The sequence below is a fragment of the Phoenix dactylifera genome, chromosome 13 (assembly GCF_051530095.1).
Source record: "Phoenix dactylifera cultivar Ajwa chromosome 13, Ajwa_hap1_PhDact_Kaust_v1.1, whole genome shotgun sequence".
Classification (NCBI taxonomy): Eukaryota; Viridiplantae; Streptophyta; class Magnoliopsida; order Arecales; family Arecaceae; genus Phoenix; species Phoenix dactylifera.
Genome location: NC_143202.1, coordinates 22,038,064 through 22,057,511, shown reverse-complemented (window position 1 = coordinate 22,057,511; position 19,448 = coordinate 22,038,064). Strand labels below are relative to the sequence as shown.

General features: G+C 37.4%; 1 protein-coding gene across 1 annotated transcript; it reads left to right on the top strand.

Moving 5' to 3' along the window:
• The first annotated feature begins 3,228 nt into the window (after window positions 1-3,228).
• LOC103720298 (Ku70-binding family protein) lies at window positions 3,229-18,538 on the top strand. Its single transcript, XM_008809942.5, has 5 exons — window positions 3,229-3,471; window positions 3,578-3,702; window positions 13,818-13,955; window positions 14,115-14,198; window positions 18,124-18,538. The coding sequence occupies exons 1-5, from the start codon at window positions 3,351-3,353 to the stop codon at window positions 18,256-18,258; spliced, it is 603 nt and encodes a 200-aa protein (XP_008808164.2). The 5' UTR covers window positions 3,229-3,350; the 3' UTR covers window positions 18,259-18,538.
• The last annotated feature ends 910 nt before the right edge of the window (window positions 18,539-19,448 follow it).

Genomic DNA, 19,448 nt, shown 5'->3' with positions numbered 1-19,448 from the left:
TGCAGGAAAGTTTTCACTGCTGAAACCTGTGAGTTATTTAATCTTGCTAACTATTTGATGCCCCTGCTTGCTTGAATTGCCTCTAGCACTATTCTCAAACTACAAAAGACGCTTTTTAGATTTGGTCATAGTGAACTGTTAGTGGAAACCTGAATGACCTTTGTCTATGACCATTTTGGAGAGGATCTTGCTGGTCACTGCAATGAATATTTTAGTGGAGAGGCGGTAGGGCTATTTGATGATCTTTACAAAGAACATTGCGACATTCCTTTTCCTCAGACCTGTCGTTTCTCAAATTATGCGATCTTGTTCTGAAGTTATTGCCTTTTACCTCAGGCCTCTCGTTTCTCGATTTATGCAATCTTGTTGTAAGGTTTTTGCCTATGATTCCCATGTCTTTCCAGACTTGCTGCTCCAGTTTGGTTAGTCACTGTGATCCATCCTAGTTCCTTACTCTCAAAATCTCTGCAACGAATTGTTTGACAGGCGGAGGCTTTTCTAAGCACCTGACATGTAAGCTTGCCCATGGTCGATAACCAGAACTCTTTTTGGTGGCTTCTTTAATTGGGGGTTCTAATGGGGACCTAGTGAAAGCCTTGGGTGTTTGAAGAAGACATAGGGTGAAACTGTCTATTGGCTTGGGTTTATGGTTTTCAATGCTTAATCATGCAATGATGGCAGATGTGGCGGCATGGTTGCTGATGGCTCCAATGCTTTCTGTAGAATTGTTGCCGGTTTCTGTACATTTTAATTTCCTCTCATGATTGGCTATGTTTTAGATCGATTAGATAATTCATGGGATTTTTTCTATGCGTCGAGCAAGAGGGCTTGAAATTTGCTGAGTGATAGAATGAGAAAAGTGATAGCAATATGCCAATCAAAGGCAAGAATCAGATCAAGGAAAGAAAGTAAAACTATTAACTTCATTTAATCAAAATTCATACATCTTTGGAGACAAAATGATTGAGAAAAACAACATATAATGATCGAGATAACCCAGATAAATCTCTAGAGTGGGTCGGATCTCCTTCCTAGGTAAGGATATCTTGACCTCTAGGAAAGCGCACAATGGTTTAGCATGTAGTTGACTTGATCAAGGTCCTGATTCCATGAGCTCCATTAGCAGGTATCTATCATATTTGACCAATGGTGCTCTTGAACAGATGATAAAAAGGAAAAGCCATGGCAAAATTGAATCAAAATTGACCTTAAAATAAGGGAAAATTAAAAGGCCCATGATATGATTTGATCATGTCATATCTCTGTTATCATATGAAAAATATTTCGAAAATTTAGGAACAAGGTTCATAATTTTGGTCCTGGATACCATACAAATTCAGTATGGGTTAGTGTAGTACGGTATTATGCCATATCAACACTTGTGCACAGAACCATTCTGGTATGGTATCGGTTCACTATTCTTTTTGTTTTTTAATTGTTAAAGTTATTTTAAGATTTAGGGATCCCAGAATGGCGACTTTAAGATTATTTTAATATTATTGTACTTCATGTTGGTCTTACAACCACGCGTCGTAAACCATTTTATTCATTACCATAGATTACATAAAATGGATATACACTTTATAAAAAATAATATATATATATATATATATATATATATATATATATATATATATATATATATATATATATATTATTTGACACATTAGTGACATAATTTAAATTCATTTAATACGTATGGTAATTTATAAAATGATGTAAAACTTATGCATGTTATAGAAACTATATGCAAATTGCCAACACATCTTGCCATACTTTTTATGATTTTTAGTTGAATTAATTATTATTTTTAGTTTTTAAACACTTAAAATTTTGATAATTTATATCCTAATGCAGAAAATAGCTGAATTACTTAATAAAGCACTTGTAAATTATCAGTAAATAGTAATTTTAATATTTTTTGATATTTAAAATAATTTTAATGAAATATTTAAATTTAATTATAGAGTAAATTAATTTATATTTATATTAACGTACTGCATATATTTTTGTATGCCTTGATAACACACATCCAAAACATGCTGACAATTTTTTGTATTTTTTAATATTATGATATAATTTTTTTAATATTATTTTTAACTCTAAAAATACATGATTAATAAAAAATCATGATTTCTTTTTCAGATGATCTTTAGATCTACGCTATATTTTTTCTTATTTTATTAATTTCAATCTATTTTAGGCATAAAAAGAAAAAAAAAGAATTGGGAGAAGGGATTGTACCTAATATTTGCTTCAATTGGGGCTCAAAACTGCCAAAAAAAAAAATTCTCCTCCTCTGAGTTTTCTCACTTTTGCTCAATTTCTTGGCTCTCCTAGCATAAAAGAGAGGAGAGAGGATGCCTTCTCCCTTCTTCACTCAGGTGGGTTGGAAACCGATTCGAACCAAATCACAGCGAGCCAAACCAAATCGTTCAAACTGGTTTGGACTAATCTATAACCAAACCAGCATACCGAACTAGTTCTGCACCGTCTCAGTTCTTACCGATCAAGAGAACTTTATACTTTTATCTCATTGTTGCCGGTAAAGTAGAAATGCTTTCCATCCTTCCTGAGTAACTTTGCAGAAATTGCTTCGTTGTCCGATATGATCATTCCCATCTTATAAGAAATCAATCTTGTCGTCGGATTGAACAATCCTATGCTAATTTAGTTGATACCTATACTTTTATAGGCGACAGCTAATAAATAAGGAATTAGTTAAGAAATTTGAAACACTTATTCCACATGCATGAGTGAACCATACTCACATATATCTTTTTTAAATAAACCAAATCTTGGAGGATGTCTAAGATTTATATAAAACAAAGTAATCAGCAAATGAATAAATAGGCATGCCACGTGGAAAATGTATCCCAATTAGGTAGTACAAAATATATCCTATTATAGTGGTTTAGTACCAGTACGAATGGCGTACTGATATTTTGTACGTCAAAAAAATTTTGCACTATACTATGCCGATACTATAATGATGTGGCACCCATACGGAGTTCGATATCAAGACAGAAAATCTTAGTGTCAAGCCATTTTTTCTTCTCCACTCAATGCCGGCCTCCACCTCATTACAATCCCTCTCATAGAGATCAAGAATCCAGCCACCGGCCGAGGCGGTGTGGACGCCGACGAGCAGCGGCGGAAGGGAACTCACATATGAGGACGGACGCGCAGACCGGTCCAACCGGACCGGTAGATGGGATCAGGATATATCCCGGGGTTCCTGCGAACCATAAACCGCATCCGTGGGACAACCCTCCAAAACCCAGAGAACCAAAACACTTTTCTTTTTTTCTCTTCCCTCTCGCGGCCGCCGCAGAGAGCCTGACGCAGTGATGGAGAGGGAGGAGGCCGCCGTGCCCATCATGAACGCGAACACCGGCGAAGAGACCACCAATCCCTATGCCGGCATGTCCCAGAAGGAGTGCACCGATAGGATCCAAAAGAGCCTTAAACGTAGCAACTCCCCCTTCTCTCTCTTTTCTTCTTATCGATCCGAGGAGGTTTGAGGTGGCTTTTTTTGACTACTAATTTTATATGCATTGGTGTTGGGTTTTTATAGATCCAATGGTGAGGTTTCTCCGGGAGCACATGGAGAAAGCCGGATGCCCCGTGTGGGTGCGGCTTCTCATGGCGATCAACTGCAGAGACCAAGTTGCTGCCGGCGGTTACGCCAGCGGGCAAGGGGTGATTCCTTTTTCCCTCTCTGTGTATCCTCCCCTTTTTTCCTACATTCTCAACTTTGTCGAATTAATTGATAGTTTTGCTGGGCATATCTGTGTCATACAAATGAATTTGCAGCATGGAAGGAGGGGGGGGGGGGGGTTTGAAAGCTGGTAGAATATGTACTTCAATTATAGTTGATAAACGTTACTTATTTAATGTTCGTCTAAGCATAAGAATTAAGATCATACAGTTGTTGGAGCAGTGATTTTTTAGACCTTTTAGTATTGCAAGCCCCTTCCTTTCCATGTACGAAACATGCGATGGCAGCTCTGACATTGTTTCTTAACATGGATGGCATGTAGGGTGGTGAAGATTTTTCTTATGAGAAGTGCCTCCCCGTTCTTGTTGGAGATAATAAAAATAATTTTGTTTTTATTCGAGCTTGTGATCTAGGTGTCATGGGTTCAAAACATAGGGTGGTGGTGGTGGTGAAGTTTAATCAACACTTAAGAGTATGAAATGAGGCAGCCACACCCATTTCTTCTCTTCATCTTAAATATGGCATAGAATGGATATTCTTTAATTGAAGTGTGAAATACAGACTTATCAAAAGAGGAAAAGGTCCCCTTGTCATTTCTTTCAGAATATCAAAGTGAAGGATTTAGAGGGATTATTATGAGGAAGAAGAGCTGGTCTGAACGAACAGGAATTGAAGTTGATGAGGGCTAATTTTTTATAAGCTTCTCTTCACCAACTTCTGCATTTTATGGCTACATTTTTTAGGAACTAATAGGGGAACCAGATACCAGCTAACCAATCAGATTCCTGAATGATAAGTTCTTCATTGTCAGATTCATACATAACCTGATATGCTTATCTTGGCTTGTTATATTGTCTCTACATTAAATATTCATATTTGTTTGAAGATTAACAGTGATTTCATTTTTGGCCCTCAACTAGTAGCTTCCCTTATTTCTTGGCCACATTTATTGTTTCATCTGCATCTTCTACCTCTGTCACCTCTGCCAATTGAAGTGTGGATTCATGGGTAACTTTAAATGATAATTAATCTAAACTTGCTATCAGTAGAAGCCTCTAGCATAACTACTCCTAAGGGAGGAAAAACACTTGCCAAAATCTTCTATCTAATAGATGGTGTCGAGATTCAGAAAAAAAATGCCATTTGAAAAAAATTACCTGTTTCTATTGCTAACCCAGAGAAATCCTAACTTCACATTCTCTGCCGAGGTGCATATAATCTCTTTTCTTCGCATTCTCACCATCTGATCCTTCTCTTAATCCTCCTTTTGTATTTTTTCTTACATGTCTTCTTTTCTTCTCTTTCTTTGCATAACCTAGTCATGTATATTAATCTTATATTAATCTTATATTAATCTTATATATACTTTCCAAACTTTAATTCAGTCAAACATCTTATCTGACCTAAGAATTAAACCAGGAACTTTGTCATGTAGTTGAAAATTTCAGATGTGACCTGGAATTAACCCCTTGTCACTATTTTTGTTAGTTCTTTGTCCTTTTTTTTGAAGGGGCAGTTTGTTTAGATCATTCTAAAGCGGAATTCGTATTTGGATAACTTTAAAATGTATATTGGGTACTTTAAATGTTGAAGCTTAGTGAACCATAATATTGGACTCATTGGTATAGGAAAATTTGCCTCTTCATGCTTGTTGCACTTTCTGGTAGATTGACCTTAGTGACCTTGGCACTTTAGGGTACCTGGTCTGCATGTTGTTTTATGCTGCTGCCCCTTTGAGTTCAATTAGTGTCAAAACAAGAATCTCCTGAGTTTACAATTCTTTTTAGGATATTGTTCTATGGTTCTACATCATAAATTGGTATGATGTCCTAATTAAAGAATAAAATATGAGAGGTTCATACTTGTTCATATATTTAGCCATAGATGTTGCCAGCCGAAATGCTTTATAGGTCAGATGCTACATAATGTTTTGGGATGCCTGGACATAATTTTGTCTCAATTATGGTTTAGATAGACTGTCGCTAAAGGTGGCATTATTCATCTAGTGAACAAATAAAATGCCTCTCATTTTGCAGGTATCTTCTGCAAGAATGTTTCACTCCACACGTTTGTGTCAGTTTTATTGAATCATGATATTATGTTTTATATTTGTCTTGGTACCTTATGGTAGAAGCTGGACCCATGTAGGAAAAAAAATCAGGTATCTCTTATCAATTCAAGTCCAATCATACAGTGGTCAACAAAAGAGCCCAAGGATCCCCTATATATATATATATATTTGGAAAAGTAGACAGTGCTATGTGATGAGTGTTTGGTGAGTGAAAACAAGCTGTTGGTGCAAAAGGAAGTGTGAAAAGTGTTTGGGGAATGAAAACAAGCTGTTGGTACAAAAGGAAGTGATTGATTCCCAAGGTATTCACATGCGTTATTGAAGGCCTAGCTATCTTAGAGGTTCTCTGGGTTGTCTAAGCTAGCAAACAATATTCAGCGAGTGAGCACATGTTTATTCCTTTTACTGGCTGACTATAATGCTGAAAATGATCTTACAGTGACATTTTAGTCTGGGAAGCAATTCCAAGCATATGTTTATTCCTTTATGGGGTTGATGATAATGCAAAAAACAATCTTGTTAATGCATTTTAGTCTAAGAAACAATTCAAATGAGTAAAGCATCATAGGTTTAGATTGAAAAATATGGGATCATGCAAAATGATCTGTAAGATCAATTAATGACTCAAAGCTTAATGCATGCTTCCCTCGTATGGAATCTGTTTTGTTGAAATCTCACTATTCATGATCGGGATCTTACAATATAGATCAAAGTGGCTCTAAATGATCTGGATCTCGTTCTTGGATCAAAATCAATTGGTACCATAGGATCTAGATCAATGTCATGGACTATACAGTCCCTTGAACATGATGTTTACATATTAAATCATGTCCAAGTCCATTCTTATAATTTATTTGGTATATGGCTTATAAATTAATTGTCACTAATAAATAAATCTTTGGGAGTAAAATTAGCAAATATGTAGTTGGGGCACATGGAGTTAAAAAGAAGCAAATTTTAATATTTTTACAACTATGCGTTAAACTCATCATTTTTATTTCTAAAACATTCTACCTAAAAGGATAAATTAATTGATATATAGTGTATAAACATCTTGAATAACTAGACAAAATTATTTGTTTCATTAGACATGCTATATATAGGCTTATGATGGTGAAAACTGGACTTTCTATTTAACTGGCATTTTATTCTCCATTTATCTACTTTATAGTTGATTCATATTTCAGTTTTCACATTTCTTTTATATTATAAAAATTGAAAGAAATTGGGAAAAATCTTTTGATTTGTGATCTGATCCATGAGTCAGTCTGATATAACCCCACCTCTATGAATTTACATTCAAACCCAATCATAAGAACATTGTATGGGATGCCAAAGATTACCAAATAGATGGTCAAGGACAATTGACAGATTGTATTGGTGATCTTGCTAATAAGGGTTAATTTTATGGGGATATGACTGATGCGAGAGATGTCAACTATGAAGTCAACTTGAAGGTGGTTTGAGAAGTATGCCAGTATGGCTGAATATGCTAATAAGATTGCATCTCTGAATCCACTGTGATGCTTTTAGGATTTTTTTCCCCATGACTCTAGATTGATTTGAATCTTGAGGTGTCACTATTGTAGTCGATCAAATATAGGCGAAGTAGCAGGAATGGTAAAGCTTTCTTAAACCACCATATGATCAAATAGAGCACATCTAAAAAGTGTATTACAAATTGTAGATCTTAGATAAAATCTAGCTACAAAACTTGAATATAGCCTATCATACATAAAAATATATCTTTATGAGCTACAAACAGTAGTACAGCACTACGCTAAGCTATTAGGTTTAGAGTTGGGCACTGGGCCGGGCCGCCCACGGCCCGGCACGGCCCGGCACGAAGCGGGCCGTGCCTGGCACGGCCCGCTAGCTACAGTACCGGGCCGTGCCTGGCACGGCCCATTTAAGGGGGCCGTGCTGGGTCACGGGTTTCTGGCCCGCGGGCCGGGCCCGGCACGGCCCGCTCTTGGCCCGTGGGCCAGCCCGACACGGCCCATAAGGGCCTGGGCCGGGCTGGCCCGCGGGCCTGGCCCGGCCCAGGCCGGTCCGGGCCTGGGCCGGGCCAGGCACGGCCCGTCTCCATAAAAATTAATGCTTCATAAATTTTTTTAATAAATTAATACATATTGAAAACTAAGGATTTATTAATATAAAGCCACCTTAATGGTGGGGGGTTTGGCATAGACCCCTACCAGTTTATTAATTTAAATCAAAATGGTACATGAAGGGAGGTTTGGACCTTGGTCTGACCTCCAGAATACAATAAGAAAGGGCTGAGGTTTGGACCTTGGTCTGACCTCCAGAATACAATAAAAATGTACAATTATAAAAAATTAAGAAATCTTACTAATCATCAGTGATTCAGTGAATCAGTATTCACTCTTCAGTAGTGTTTGTATCATCATCATCAGAGGATGTTGTATTATGTCCACCTTTATCTTGAAGTCTTGCCTCAGCATCCAACCAATCTTTGAAGCAGAGAAGCATCTCCACCGTTTCGCCCGTCATCCTACTTCTCTTTTCGTCAAGAACACGCCGATCTGCACTAAAAGCTAAAAAGTTAGTCATAGCTACTCTTCTAAATGTACGCCTACTAGTTCTTTTGTAAGCAGGTTGTAGGTTTAATTGAACATATTCTTCAAAATTAAAAGATTCACATAAACTAAAAGGTAATTCATCCTTAACTATCCATTTTACAAGTGCTTTTCTTTGATTTTCATGATTATATGCAAAATTACCTACAAGTAATCCCCCTTGTATATTAAGGGTACTTTGAGTTTGAGCATGAGAATCATGCATCCTATGACTCTCTTGATGTCTTTTTAAATGCCCTGTTCCCCCACTACTACTACAACTATAAAGTTTGGCACATTTTTTACATTTAGCTTTCCAGACTCCATCAACCATAACTCTATCAAATTCATTCCATACAGCACTAGTCTTCTTACGAGAAGAGGTTTGATCTTCACTCGGTTCACTAGTTCTAGAGGAACTAGGAACATGGGGTTGGGGATTAGTTTCTTCTCCCTCAGAAACAGGAGGAATGCCAAACTGACTTTCCTCAAAAGATGACATATCTAAATTGATGAATTCAAAAAATAAAAACTAACCACAAGGAGGAATTGAGTAGAGGGTCGGAGGGCAGAGGCAGAGCCGAGATTCTGAGCTTCCTCTTGTGCTCTCAACAGGAGTGACCTTCTCTTCTCAACAGGAACCTCCTCTTGTGTAGCACTTGAACACTTGCTAAATGCAAACTAAAAATTAAATTGCTAGAAGAGCACTTTAGAAGAGAGAAATAATAGTAGTAGAGAAGGAGAGAATAGTTGGTTTGGTGTGGTGAGAATGAGGGAGGAAAGGGCTATTTATAGAAGCCCAAAATTTTTTTTTCCCAAAATACCCCTCAATTTAGCCGTTTTTGGACTGTTGGGAGGGGCAAAATTAGAATTTTTCCAAAATAGCCGTTGGAAATGGCTATTTTTCTCCCCCCCTCTCCAGACGGGCCGTGCCAGGCACGGCCCGTTTGGAACCGTTGCGGGCCGTGCCCGGCCCGGCCCGCCAATAGACGGGCCTGGGGCCGGGCCGGGCTACTGTTCTGTGCTGAACGGGCCGTGCCCGGCACGGCCCGCTTCATAAGCGGGCCGGGCCAGGCACGGCCCGTTTAGACCTCGGGCCCGGTGGGCCTGGGCCGGGCCGGCCCGGCACGGCCCGATGCCCAACTCTAATTAGGTTGTCACTGCTGCCATGGCAATCCCTAGACCCAAAAAGGCACTCCAAAAACGGATTCCTCTTTCCTTCAAAATGTCTACTCCAGTCATTGCCAGCCACTCTGAAAAAGTTTAACGATAATTGAAGTAAGTCACACAACTCAATAACTTTGCCATGATTGAAAGAATTTAAGTTTATGTTGTAAACAAATCGTTTCAGGACATGGCACCTAAATCAAATTCACTGGAATGGTCAAGCAAAGAATTGATGAACAGAATTAAAATGAGATACCAAATCAGAATATTTTATTTTAAGGATTGAGATACTTAAAATGATAATAACATGTAGATGACTATAACATATCAACATGTTAAAAAAATCAGTTAATTCACATAGATCATAATTCTTTTGAAGTTCATTTATTCCTCCGGGACCACATAAATTCTTATTGCTAATGCATACTAGGCCATATGTATCCTCACTGATAAATCACATGATGCCACATATAACACCGAGGTCTACATATACCACTTGGCTAAGGATCCGCATACGTTGTTATCAGTAATTTGAATGAGGCCACATATACCATATAACCAGAGTGCCATATATATCTTCATTGGTATTTTGAATAGGGCCAAACATACAACCTGACTAGAGGTCCACATATATTACCTAGGTAGAAATCCAAATAACTTTTGCGTGAATAAATGAATCAGAGTGATACTTAGCCATTATGTTTGCGGTGCCAAGTGCTAAGGATTCAAAATGTATATGACACTCCATTTGGTAAAAGAAACTTTAAGGTATTTTATACATATTAATAGATAATTCTACATATATATTGAAATTGGTAGCAAATGGGCAACCTTGGGTCTGCTGGGTGCCTAGGCACTAGGCAGGAGCGTTGACAGGTTGCAGTGGCTGCATGAAAGAGGAAAAAAAGTACAAAATGAAGAGAGGATGAAAGGAAACAAAATTAAAAATAGGGGCTCAAGTAGCCATTTCCTACCTCCAGAATTGTCACAACTAGATGGCCCTGGATGTCACTGTCCTATGGGTTGTGACCATTTAATGCCATTGCTTTTTCTTCTTCTTCCTCCTCCTTTCTTGCCTTACTTGGAGTTAGGGTACAAACAAAAGGATGTTAGTGTGGAAAGTTGGTCACTTGGTTTTCTTGACCAGTTCTCTAAATGCTCACCCTGCCAAACTTAGGTTCTCACTTTGGTGCCTGGTATAGGACAGATAGGCCGACAGAGACCAGGCTTCTAGATAGGTTGGTCAAGCCCTACATGAAACCCCTCATGGATGCTGCTTTGATTCAAGCGAGTTCTCGGGCAGCTACCTGGGCTATTCATTTATAAAATGAACAGCACTCGCACACACATACTTAAAAATATATAAATTGTTGAGTTTGGTACTAAGTTGACTTTTTAGCTTTTTGGTGGAAAAAGCTACACAGACATATATACTTAAAAATACTGAAATATGTTGAGAAAGATACTAAGTTGGCTTTTTTAAAGCTTTTTGCTGGACATGCTTTGCAACTTAAGATTTATCTTGCTTCACACTAAACGATAATACTTGAATTGTTACTACTTCCTAGTTGCACTTGTTGTCCTTTAAATGATACTAAAAGTCTATGTTTTAAGTTGGACAGAGAATCAGCATCTGCTAGTTTTGTCCTCACTTATGTCAAGTACAAAAGATTTAACACTACATTTGGTTTGCAGAACGAGGGGTGGACTGGAATAGGAATTCCAGCTTTGGCCTCATTTTGATGTTTGGCTTGCCAACAAGTAATGGAATCATGTTTCCTTTCACATCACCATTCTCTTATATAGAAATTTCGGTTCCAATCTCAAGTGTGAGGAATTCACTCCCATTCCTGTTGGAATGAATGATACTTGTTATATGCAACATTTATGATATAAATGCGAAAAAATGATATTTTTTCTGTGGATAATCTATGGCACTTATGGTAAAAAATTGGAAGATGTGATTTGATTAAATTTTGAATTGAAAAAATATTATCGAACTTTGTATCTATTTGTTTCTAAGTCAAGGATATATTCAAAAAAATAATATAAAATTGAATCCATTTTAGAATATAAAGATAATGATCATCAAACATTAGAGTGGAATTATCATTCCTTTTCCTAGCATTCCTTCATTTTGTGCTTGATACTGGAGTAGAAATGCTTTTCCTGTTGCTTTTTTCAATCCATTCTATTTTGATTCCCACTCTAATTCTTTTCTATTCACACAAATCAAACATATTGGTAGGGCTTAAGAATTCCTTGAAGTTAAAATTTGTCCAAATCAATTAAAATTGCATGCTACTTTAAAATTCCTTATAAATAAAAAAATAGGGTTCATATTTAAGAAGATGCTATTTTTCTGTTGATAAACATTTCTATCTTTAAGCTTATTACTGTAGGAAAAAAACACAAGAATTTCTCAAATCTATTGTCCCTCCATATACCTAATATTTAAGGCTTATGCCTCTAATTCATGTTGTTCTTTACTTGGGGTTGACTACATCTGACCAGAACCCCTTAATTTTGGCTGTGAAACATTGTAAACTGGATTCTCTCTCTCTCTCTCTCTCACACACACACACACACACACACATACACACACCGAAAGGAATGTGGGTGGAGTGGTAAGTAATCTGAGATGTTTGGAACTTAAAAGCTCTTTAAATAGAATAGATTCTCTTCGTGGTTAACAAGGTGCCTCAGACATATTTGAGAAGTGCATCTTTGACCTATTTCATCAATCAGATTATGATTAATCAACTTTGAAAATTTTTAATGACCAGCTTCCAGCTTGGTGTTCGCCCTATGCAAATTAGTGCCAAAACTAAGTGTATAGGCAAAATGAGGACTTGCCTCATACCTAGAAAAACTAGTTGGTAGATACGGAATTCAACCTTGTGATTCCACATTACAAATTATATAATTGGGAAACTTAGGGAAGATGAAGAGGAAGAAGGCAAGGTTTGATATAGGGAAGTTTCCTCATTTTTAGGCTTCAAATACTAAGCCAAGGTGCATTAAAAGAGCTCTTAGCCTGTTCTTTTACTGAAGAAGTAAAGGTTGACACATTCTACCTCAAAGTTTTTGATGCGGACCATACTGGCTGAAATGAGGTGTACTAACCTGGTAAAATACTGGTATGGTACAGGGGTTTGGTTTGCCCCTGTACTAAGACACGGTATAGCTGTTGCCTTGACTCCAACAGTGTGCCATAAGGCTGAAAGTGGATCAGATAAAATCTTACCATATCCAATATTCATATTCAAACTGGGTTGGATTTGGATAGAAAAACCTGTATCCAGTAGGCTTGGAATGCGAATTTGGATATGGGGATACATACTTTTTCAGATGTGGACGCAGAAATGATTCTAAGGTTTTCTTTTTGGATTTGGATTCAAATACCTGGATATTAAGTTTCTCGAACTTGGATTCAAATTGGGATTTCGATATCTGGATATTAAGGTATCCTTTCAGATATGAGTATTTATGTATACATATTAGTAAAAAGATAATCCTTTTCCACTGAAGGTGTGCATAGATGTTTACCTAACATTGACATTAATGAGCACGCATCATGATGATCAACAAGAGGGATTTTAATTATATAAGTTCTCCATGCAAGTTACTTGCCACTTTCCTCCTCCAAAGACATGTATAGCCCAAATTTTATAATCTGATATTGCCATTGTTAAGTTTTCTCAAAAATCCAATTTTGTATTTAAAATAATATCTGATTTAATACGTGTATACATCTAACACAAGTATGATATGATTAATATCTGATTCCTATCTGCATCCGTCTAGAACAAATATGGTACAAATTTTAGTGTCCATTTGATTTCTGACTCCATATTCCTATCTGCAAAATAAGTATAAATATAGAATTAGATTATACCAATATCCAATCCATTTTCAGCCTAGTACTATATGTTAGTATAGGGGCAATACCGTATCGATCTGACCTGTAACAATAAGGTACGGGTACAGGGTTCGGTACTGAGATTGGAAACCTTGGTCTCCCTACTTTCTTTTTTCTTAGGCACACCGATAGGGTAATAATAAGCATGTGGATGTGTTTGCACTACTACCTTGTAATATGCATTCCATTAGTGATTATTTATTTGGAAACATCAAGTTGTTCTAACTTGGTAATTATTGTCTACAATTTTTTAAAAATCAGAAAGGAGAGTATCATTTTTGTTAGTTAGTGGTACTTTATTTCTAGTAGTAAGCAATACATGTTAAATAGACTAACCCTGCCATTCTTTTATTTCAGATAACCGTTTGTTGTAATCATATGACATACCAAGATGAGATCAATCAAGTTCTGATTCATGAGCTAATCCATGCTTATGATGATTGTCGTGCAAAGAACATGAACTGGAATAATTGTGCTCATCATGCTTGCTCTGAGGTAACATAATATTCATACATGTCCTGACATTTACTTGGACCATTTATGAGCATAGGCACATTGATTTTGTTACCTGCTAAGATTAAGTTCAAGAAGCAATGTCTTCCATAATTTTAAATTGGAGTGTTTTAAGGCTGTTACACTCTCTTACTAATCCAGATTCGGGCTAACCATCTTAGTGGGGATTGCCATTACAAGCGGGAATTGCTGCGAGGGTTTATGAAGATACGAGGGCATGAACAAGTAAGTTTTCCTTTATTCCGGAACTTAGAAGAGTCATGCTTTTGTTATGGCCCTATGCTGTTATGACCTACTTCCTACCTTGTATTTAATAAATTGTAGTCTTCAATAAATTGATCCCTTCAGAACCTGAACCTGGTCCAACCTGAAATAACTCGATCCATCCTATTTTAAATCAGAGTTTGATGTCAGAAACATTTGTAGAATTGGGTGTAATTTGACTTGTATAAAATTGGATCAGACCTACTAACCCACCATCTCATTTCCCCTTCAACTGCCTCTCTTTTTTTTTTTAAGAGAGAGAGGAAGAAACTGACCTGTGTGAGCAGACAATACATTCAATGACCAGTTCAAGATCCATTTTTCAAGTCGTTAGAGACGGCCTCAGATTTTAATGATGCTCGTTAATCTTGGCTGATCTGTATTAACCCTAGAGAGAGAGAGTGATTAACCTGTGTGAGTAGACAGTACATCCAACAACCAGAATTCCAACTTGACATGATCCATTTTTCAACTCATTAGTCATGGCCTCAGAATTTAGTGATGTTTGTTAATCATGGCTGATGTGTATTAACCAAATCCCAAAACCAATCTGATTCATCTACTGCATTCTTCAGTGTTCTGACTTCAAGTTCTGCGCAGTTCTTTTGTCATGGGTACAAATTATCTAATTTGGCGTGGTTCTTACTACTTCCAGAAATTAACACAACTATAGAAGATATCTTAATCATATGTTGCAATGGTAAGAGCTTAAGCAAACTAGCCTTGAGCCATCTGTTATGGCTTACATTAAATCACATCTAGGTTTATATCCTACACAGATTCATACATTAGAAATTTGTTTGACTACTAAATAGATGTAGAAGTGAAACTAGCTGGAATGTGCGATATCTGATTTCAAACTGATATTGCTTAGAAAATCGATGTAGACATTGCAAATTAATGTATGCTTGTTGATAAGCTCTTGATTTTCTTTTTCTTTTTCTTTTTCTTTTCTTTTCTTGGCCATCCTACTGAAAAGTGGATAGGTGGAGAGCTTATCTGTGCTGGTGTTGGGTACTTATCTTGATGTTTAATTTACAGATGTGTATAGCTAGTCTAAGCTTTCCAAAACCTGCCCCATTTCTTTCTTGAACAATGTGTTAATTCCAAGTTCGTAGAAGTTTTGCCACTTCAGAAAATAGCGGTCCTAGCATTGTGTTGATGAGCATTGAGGCTAAGGGCCTTATTAAATGGATGCACATTTTATCTATTGGACAAATCTCACCAAGCTGAAAATTTAGAAAGTTATCAATGGAGAGAAGAGAGGAGTCGCACCAGAGGAGACCCCAATCACAGTATCCCAAAAAATCAAAATATATTACCCGACTTTTTCGGGGCTATGCTGTCATGCCTTAAGCCCCGAGCGTATAGGACGCTGCATACCTATATGGCGGACCATACAAGCATGCAAGGCTACAGATCATATCAAAACAATAATAGTTTTTGAAAATTTATTTAATCAAGAACTTATTCAAATAATTCTGACAATTGTTCCAAAGTGATATAAGCCAACATATGCTAACTATTTATTTAAATCAAATAAAATATTCTAACTAGTCTAAATAGTTTGACTAGAATTATGATAACTAAAAGTATCTTCAGAAGATCTAGCATACTTTTTCAAGTCTCGAGCAACCATGTATCTGGATCTGAAAAAAATAGAGTAAGTATAATGAGCTAACTAGCCCAGTAAGCAACATAATACTACAAAGTGGGGTCTATGCATGCTAAATAAATAGATAATAACAAGATACTGACTGAAAATAAATCAATTTTGAATAATACATATATTTTTTAAAATTTATTATTATTTTCATAAATTGATACTAGAAACTCAATATCAGGCTACAACCAAGTAACCCATTGGAATGGGTCAAAATGCACAAAGTGCCAAAACACCACTATTCTAATCATCGGAGTTTCGATGTCGAAACTAGTTTCTCAGATTACAAGTCGACAGGGCCAACGAATAATCTCCATTGGCAGGGCTAGATCATAGCCGTGCTGAGAATACATATATGTAAAATATTTTTTTATAATTTGTCTAGTCATATTTTTTAAATTTCATAACATAGCACATAACATATTTTAGAATAATTACTATCATAATAATAACATGCCTGATCTGTTTAACTAAGTATAAAACAAATATTATAATTCAATTTAATAAAAAATATGCTTTGAAGCATTAGGTCAATTACCTCTTCTCGCTTCAAAATCCGACTTCAGACAGGCAGGTCAAGTTCACTTGTTTTAATATTATTAAAATATCATTAATTTTATCATTATTTTTAAAGCCAAGCAAAGTCAAAAATTAAAATACTATTAAGAATATGACCTTATGCCCAAATCAGATTGGTCAAGTGGTAGTGCTCGACTGCCCGGGTTGGTCTAAACTGGTCAAGATGAGCTATGATTTAAGTAGCTCAAAAAGTCAAGAATAACCAAATTCTAGGGGGTATCTAACAAGGCTGGAAGTATGGTTCAGTATGCTGCCTGGGCATCGAGGCGGTGCACAACCTCCATATAAGGTCAACTTGGATCCGAGCAAAAAGAGAATCAGGGCTTTGAACTAAGATCCCTGGGTCTGGCTTAGAGGGAGAAAGAGGCTTAAAGAGAGAGAGAGAGAGAGTCTCAGCTCGGGTTTAGTCAAGGGTCTGGATTTGGTCTTTGATGGCGCGAGCCATTACGACATCTAATCTACAGGCCAAGGAGAAAATAGCAGCTAGGGAAGTAAATCTTTTTTTTTTGAATTAATAAATAAGAATAAAATGGAAAGGAAATAACAAATGAGAAGAACAAGAAAATAGGAAGGAAGAGAGGGAAGGAGAGGAGACGAAAGAAGGTCCGATGGTGGCCGAACCTTGGTGGCAGGGGGCTGACAGCTAGCCGATGACAATAGTGTGGCCGGCGGCGACTGCGGTGGCCGATGAGGAGGAAGAAGCCGAGGGCATTCTTGGTTTGGCCTGAAACAAGGGAGATATCTCAACAAAAGGAAGAATAGAGAAGAAAGAGGAAAATAAGGCTTACTGGTGAGTGGCAGAGATGGAGGATCTCGGCCGAGGACAACTTGGTCTGGTGGTCTTGTGGCGGCGGCGCTCGAAACAGGGAGAAAAAAACAAAGCCATGGGGATCTAGAGAGAAATGCAGAGGGTTTTGGGGTGGCAGAGCTCGGATTCGATGACATGATGACCTTCGGCGGCGAGGAAGAAGGAAGAGATGCTCGGTGATTGTTCGGGTGGAGGGGAAAGAGAAAATTTATAGAGCTTTTGGGAGCGGCGATAAGCTTGGTCGTTGCACATGTCTGCGATCCCGACGGCGGCTGAGCGCGACCCAACGGTCGGTGGCCATTCGAACGGCCTTATAGAGTCCACAATAGCCACGGTTGCTGTGACTTATCCGCTCAACTGAAGAGGAAGCAGAGGATCGTGATCGCGATCCTCTGTTTTAGTCTCTTCTTCTCGCTGAAGTTAGTTGGGCTTGTCAACTTGAGCCCAAAACGGCTTATTTTGGGCTGGGTCTCACATATGCACTCCAAAGATCCTCTACAGTGATGTTTTCCACTCTTCCTACCCGTACCTGACTCCACACTTTTAATCCGCATGTGGTTTATCCTCAAGGGGGCACCCAAACAAGCTCCAGGTGTTGTGAGCTGCAAACTGCTTTATCAAACTTGTGGGGCAGACCATCTTTTTTTTATCATCTCCATGTCTGCAGTCTTTATTTGTATTTTTCCATAAACCACCAGGTTCTAATACAAAATGTCAATGAAGCATTTGTGATCATCCTAATTCTACCTCTTGCTTTCCTATATTCAACATCGCCTCTATGATAGTTCTTCTAATTGTATTCTACTTTTGTTTTCTTTTGTTCTGGGCATTTGAAGGAATGTGTGAGAAGGCGAGCTCTGAAGTCTGTCCAAAATAATCCATACTGCTCAGATGCAGCTGCAAGAGATGCGATTGAGGCTGTTTGGGATACCTGTTACAATGATACCTTCCCATTCGACAGAGCTCCATAAAATCTTGACATAGCGTGCTGGTATTTTTTCCAGTGAAGCACAATGAATCCCCGCCTTCTCATGCAAAAGAGACCCTCCAATTTTGTTATTTTATGTTGTAGTAATCACCTTTCATTTGATTTTATGCCTGTTTTCTTTTTATACTTTACAGGCTTAGAGAAATACTGATGTTTAGTTTCATGTGAACTTTTTTGTGCCATAAAAATTACTTCATCACATTGATGCTATTGTAATGCTGAAAATTAATTTATGGGATAATAAATCAAAATCTATTCATAAAGTACGTGTCGGATAAACAGTAAGTATCCTTAATTAGTCCCATAATTTGGGTCAAAAGTTTGTAATTCATATATGCATGGAAAGATGCATGCTTCTTACAAATCTGCAAGTTGTAATGATGGCCAAATAGTTCGCAATTTGGTGATGTTCTCCATAAGCATGCCAAGTCGGAAGCTATAGATCTCCATGGATCAAAATGTTGCTAGTGCTTGGAGTGCAGAAGATGGGATCAACCACCATCTTGGTGAAACCAGTGTCACGGTTTTTATAGTCTCATGGTCTGATACGGATGATGAAAAGAGCATTTGGCTCTGAAATTGTTCCAAATGTAGGAAGGCTTCGGCCAATTAAATGCAAGCTGATTGTGAGATCTGTTTAATTTCTAACTTTTAGCTACTCAGAATGCTGCATATGTGTATATATTTATATAAGCGTACACACACACACACATATATATTCATGAATACAATATATATGCATTATGTATATATGTATGTCGTGTGCATATATACATACATACATATTTTATATGCACACAGACACATGCGAGTGCATTCTGAAAATAGCCTTGTATTTAGGAGACTGTCCAGAAGAAATTTTGTAATATTAATCAAATCAATCCGTAACAGAACAGTTGCGCTGGTGCAAAGTTTGATGTTGCTTGCAAGAATGTGACATCAAGAGTCCACGAAGTTCATCTTGTGGCTTAGATATACTTACAAGTGATTGTACTGCAAAAATGGTGTTGCATTAACCATGCCCAAAGCTATATGAGTCATCCAGCTCAGGTGCCCGCTCAGTATATGTACTATATAGTGAGGGATAGAGGTGGTATCTTTGCATGGAAGAATGATTCATCTTTCTTCGCACGAATCCACTGATGGATCGCGCAAACATCACTTTTAAGGTTT

Excerpts from the sequence above, each read along its gene's own strand:
- LOC103720298 (XM_008809942.5), top strand. The coding sequence starts at position 3,351 with ATGGAGAGGGAGGAGGCCGCCGTGCCCATCATGAACGCGAACACCGGC. Across the intron at positions 3,703-13,817 it reads GTTACGCCAGCGGGCAAGGG|ATAACCGTTTGTTGTAATCA; the intron begins GTGATTCCTTTT and ends CTTTTATTTCAG. Across the intron at positions 14,199-18,123 it reads AGATACGAGGGCATGAACAA|GAATGTGTGAGAAGGCGAGC; the intron begins GTAAGTTTTCCT and ends GGGCATTTGAAG.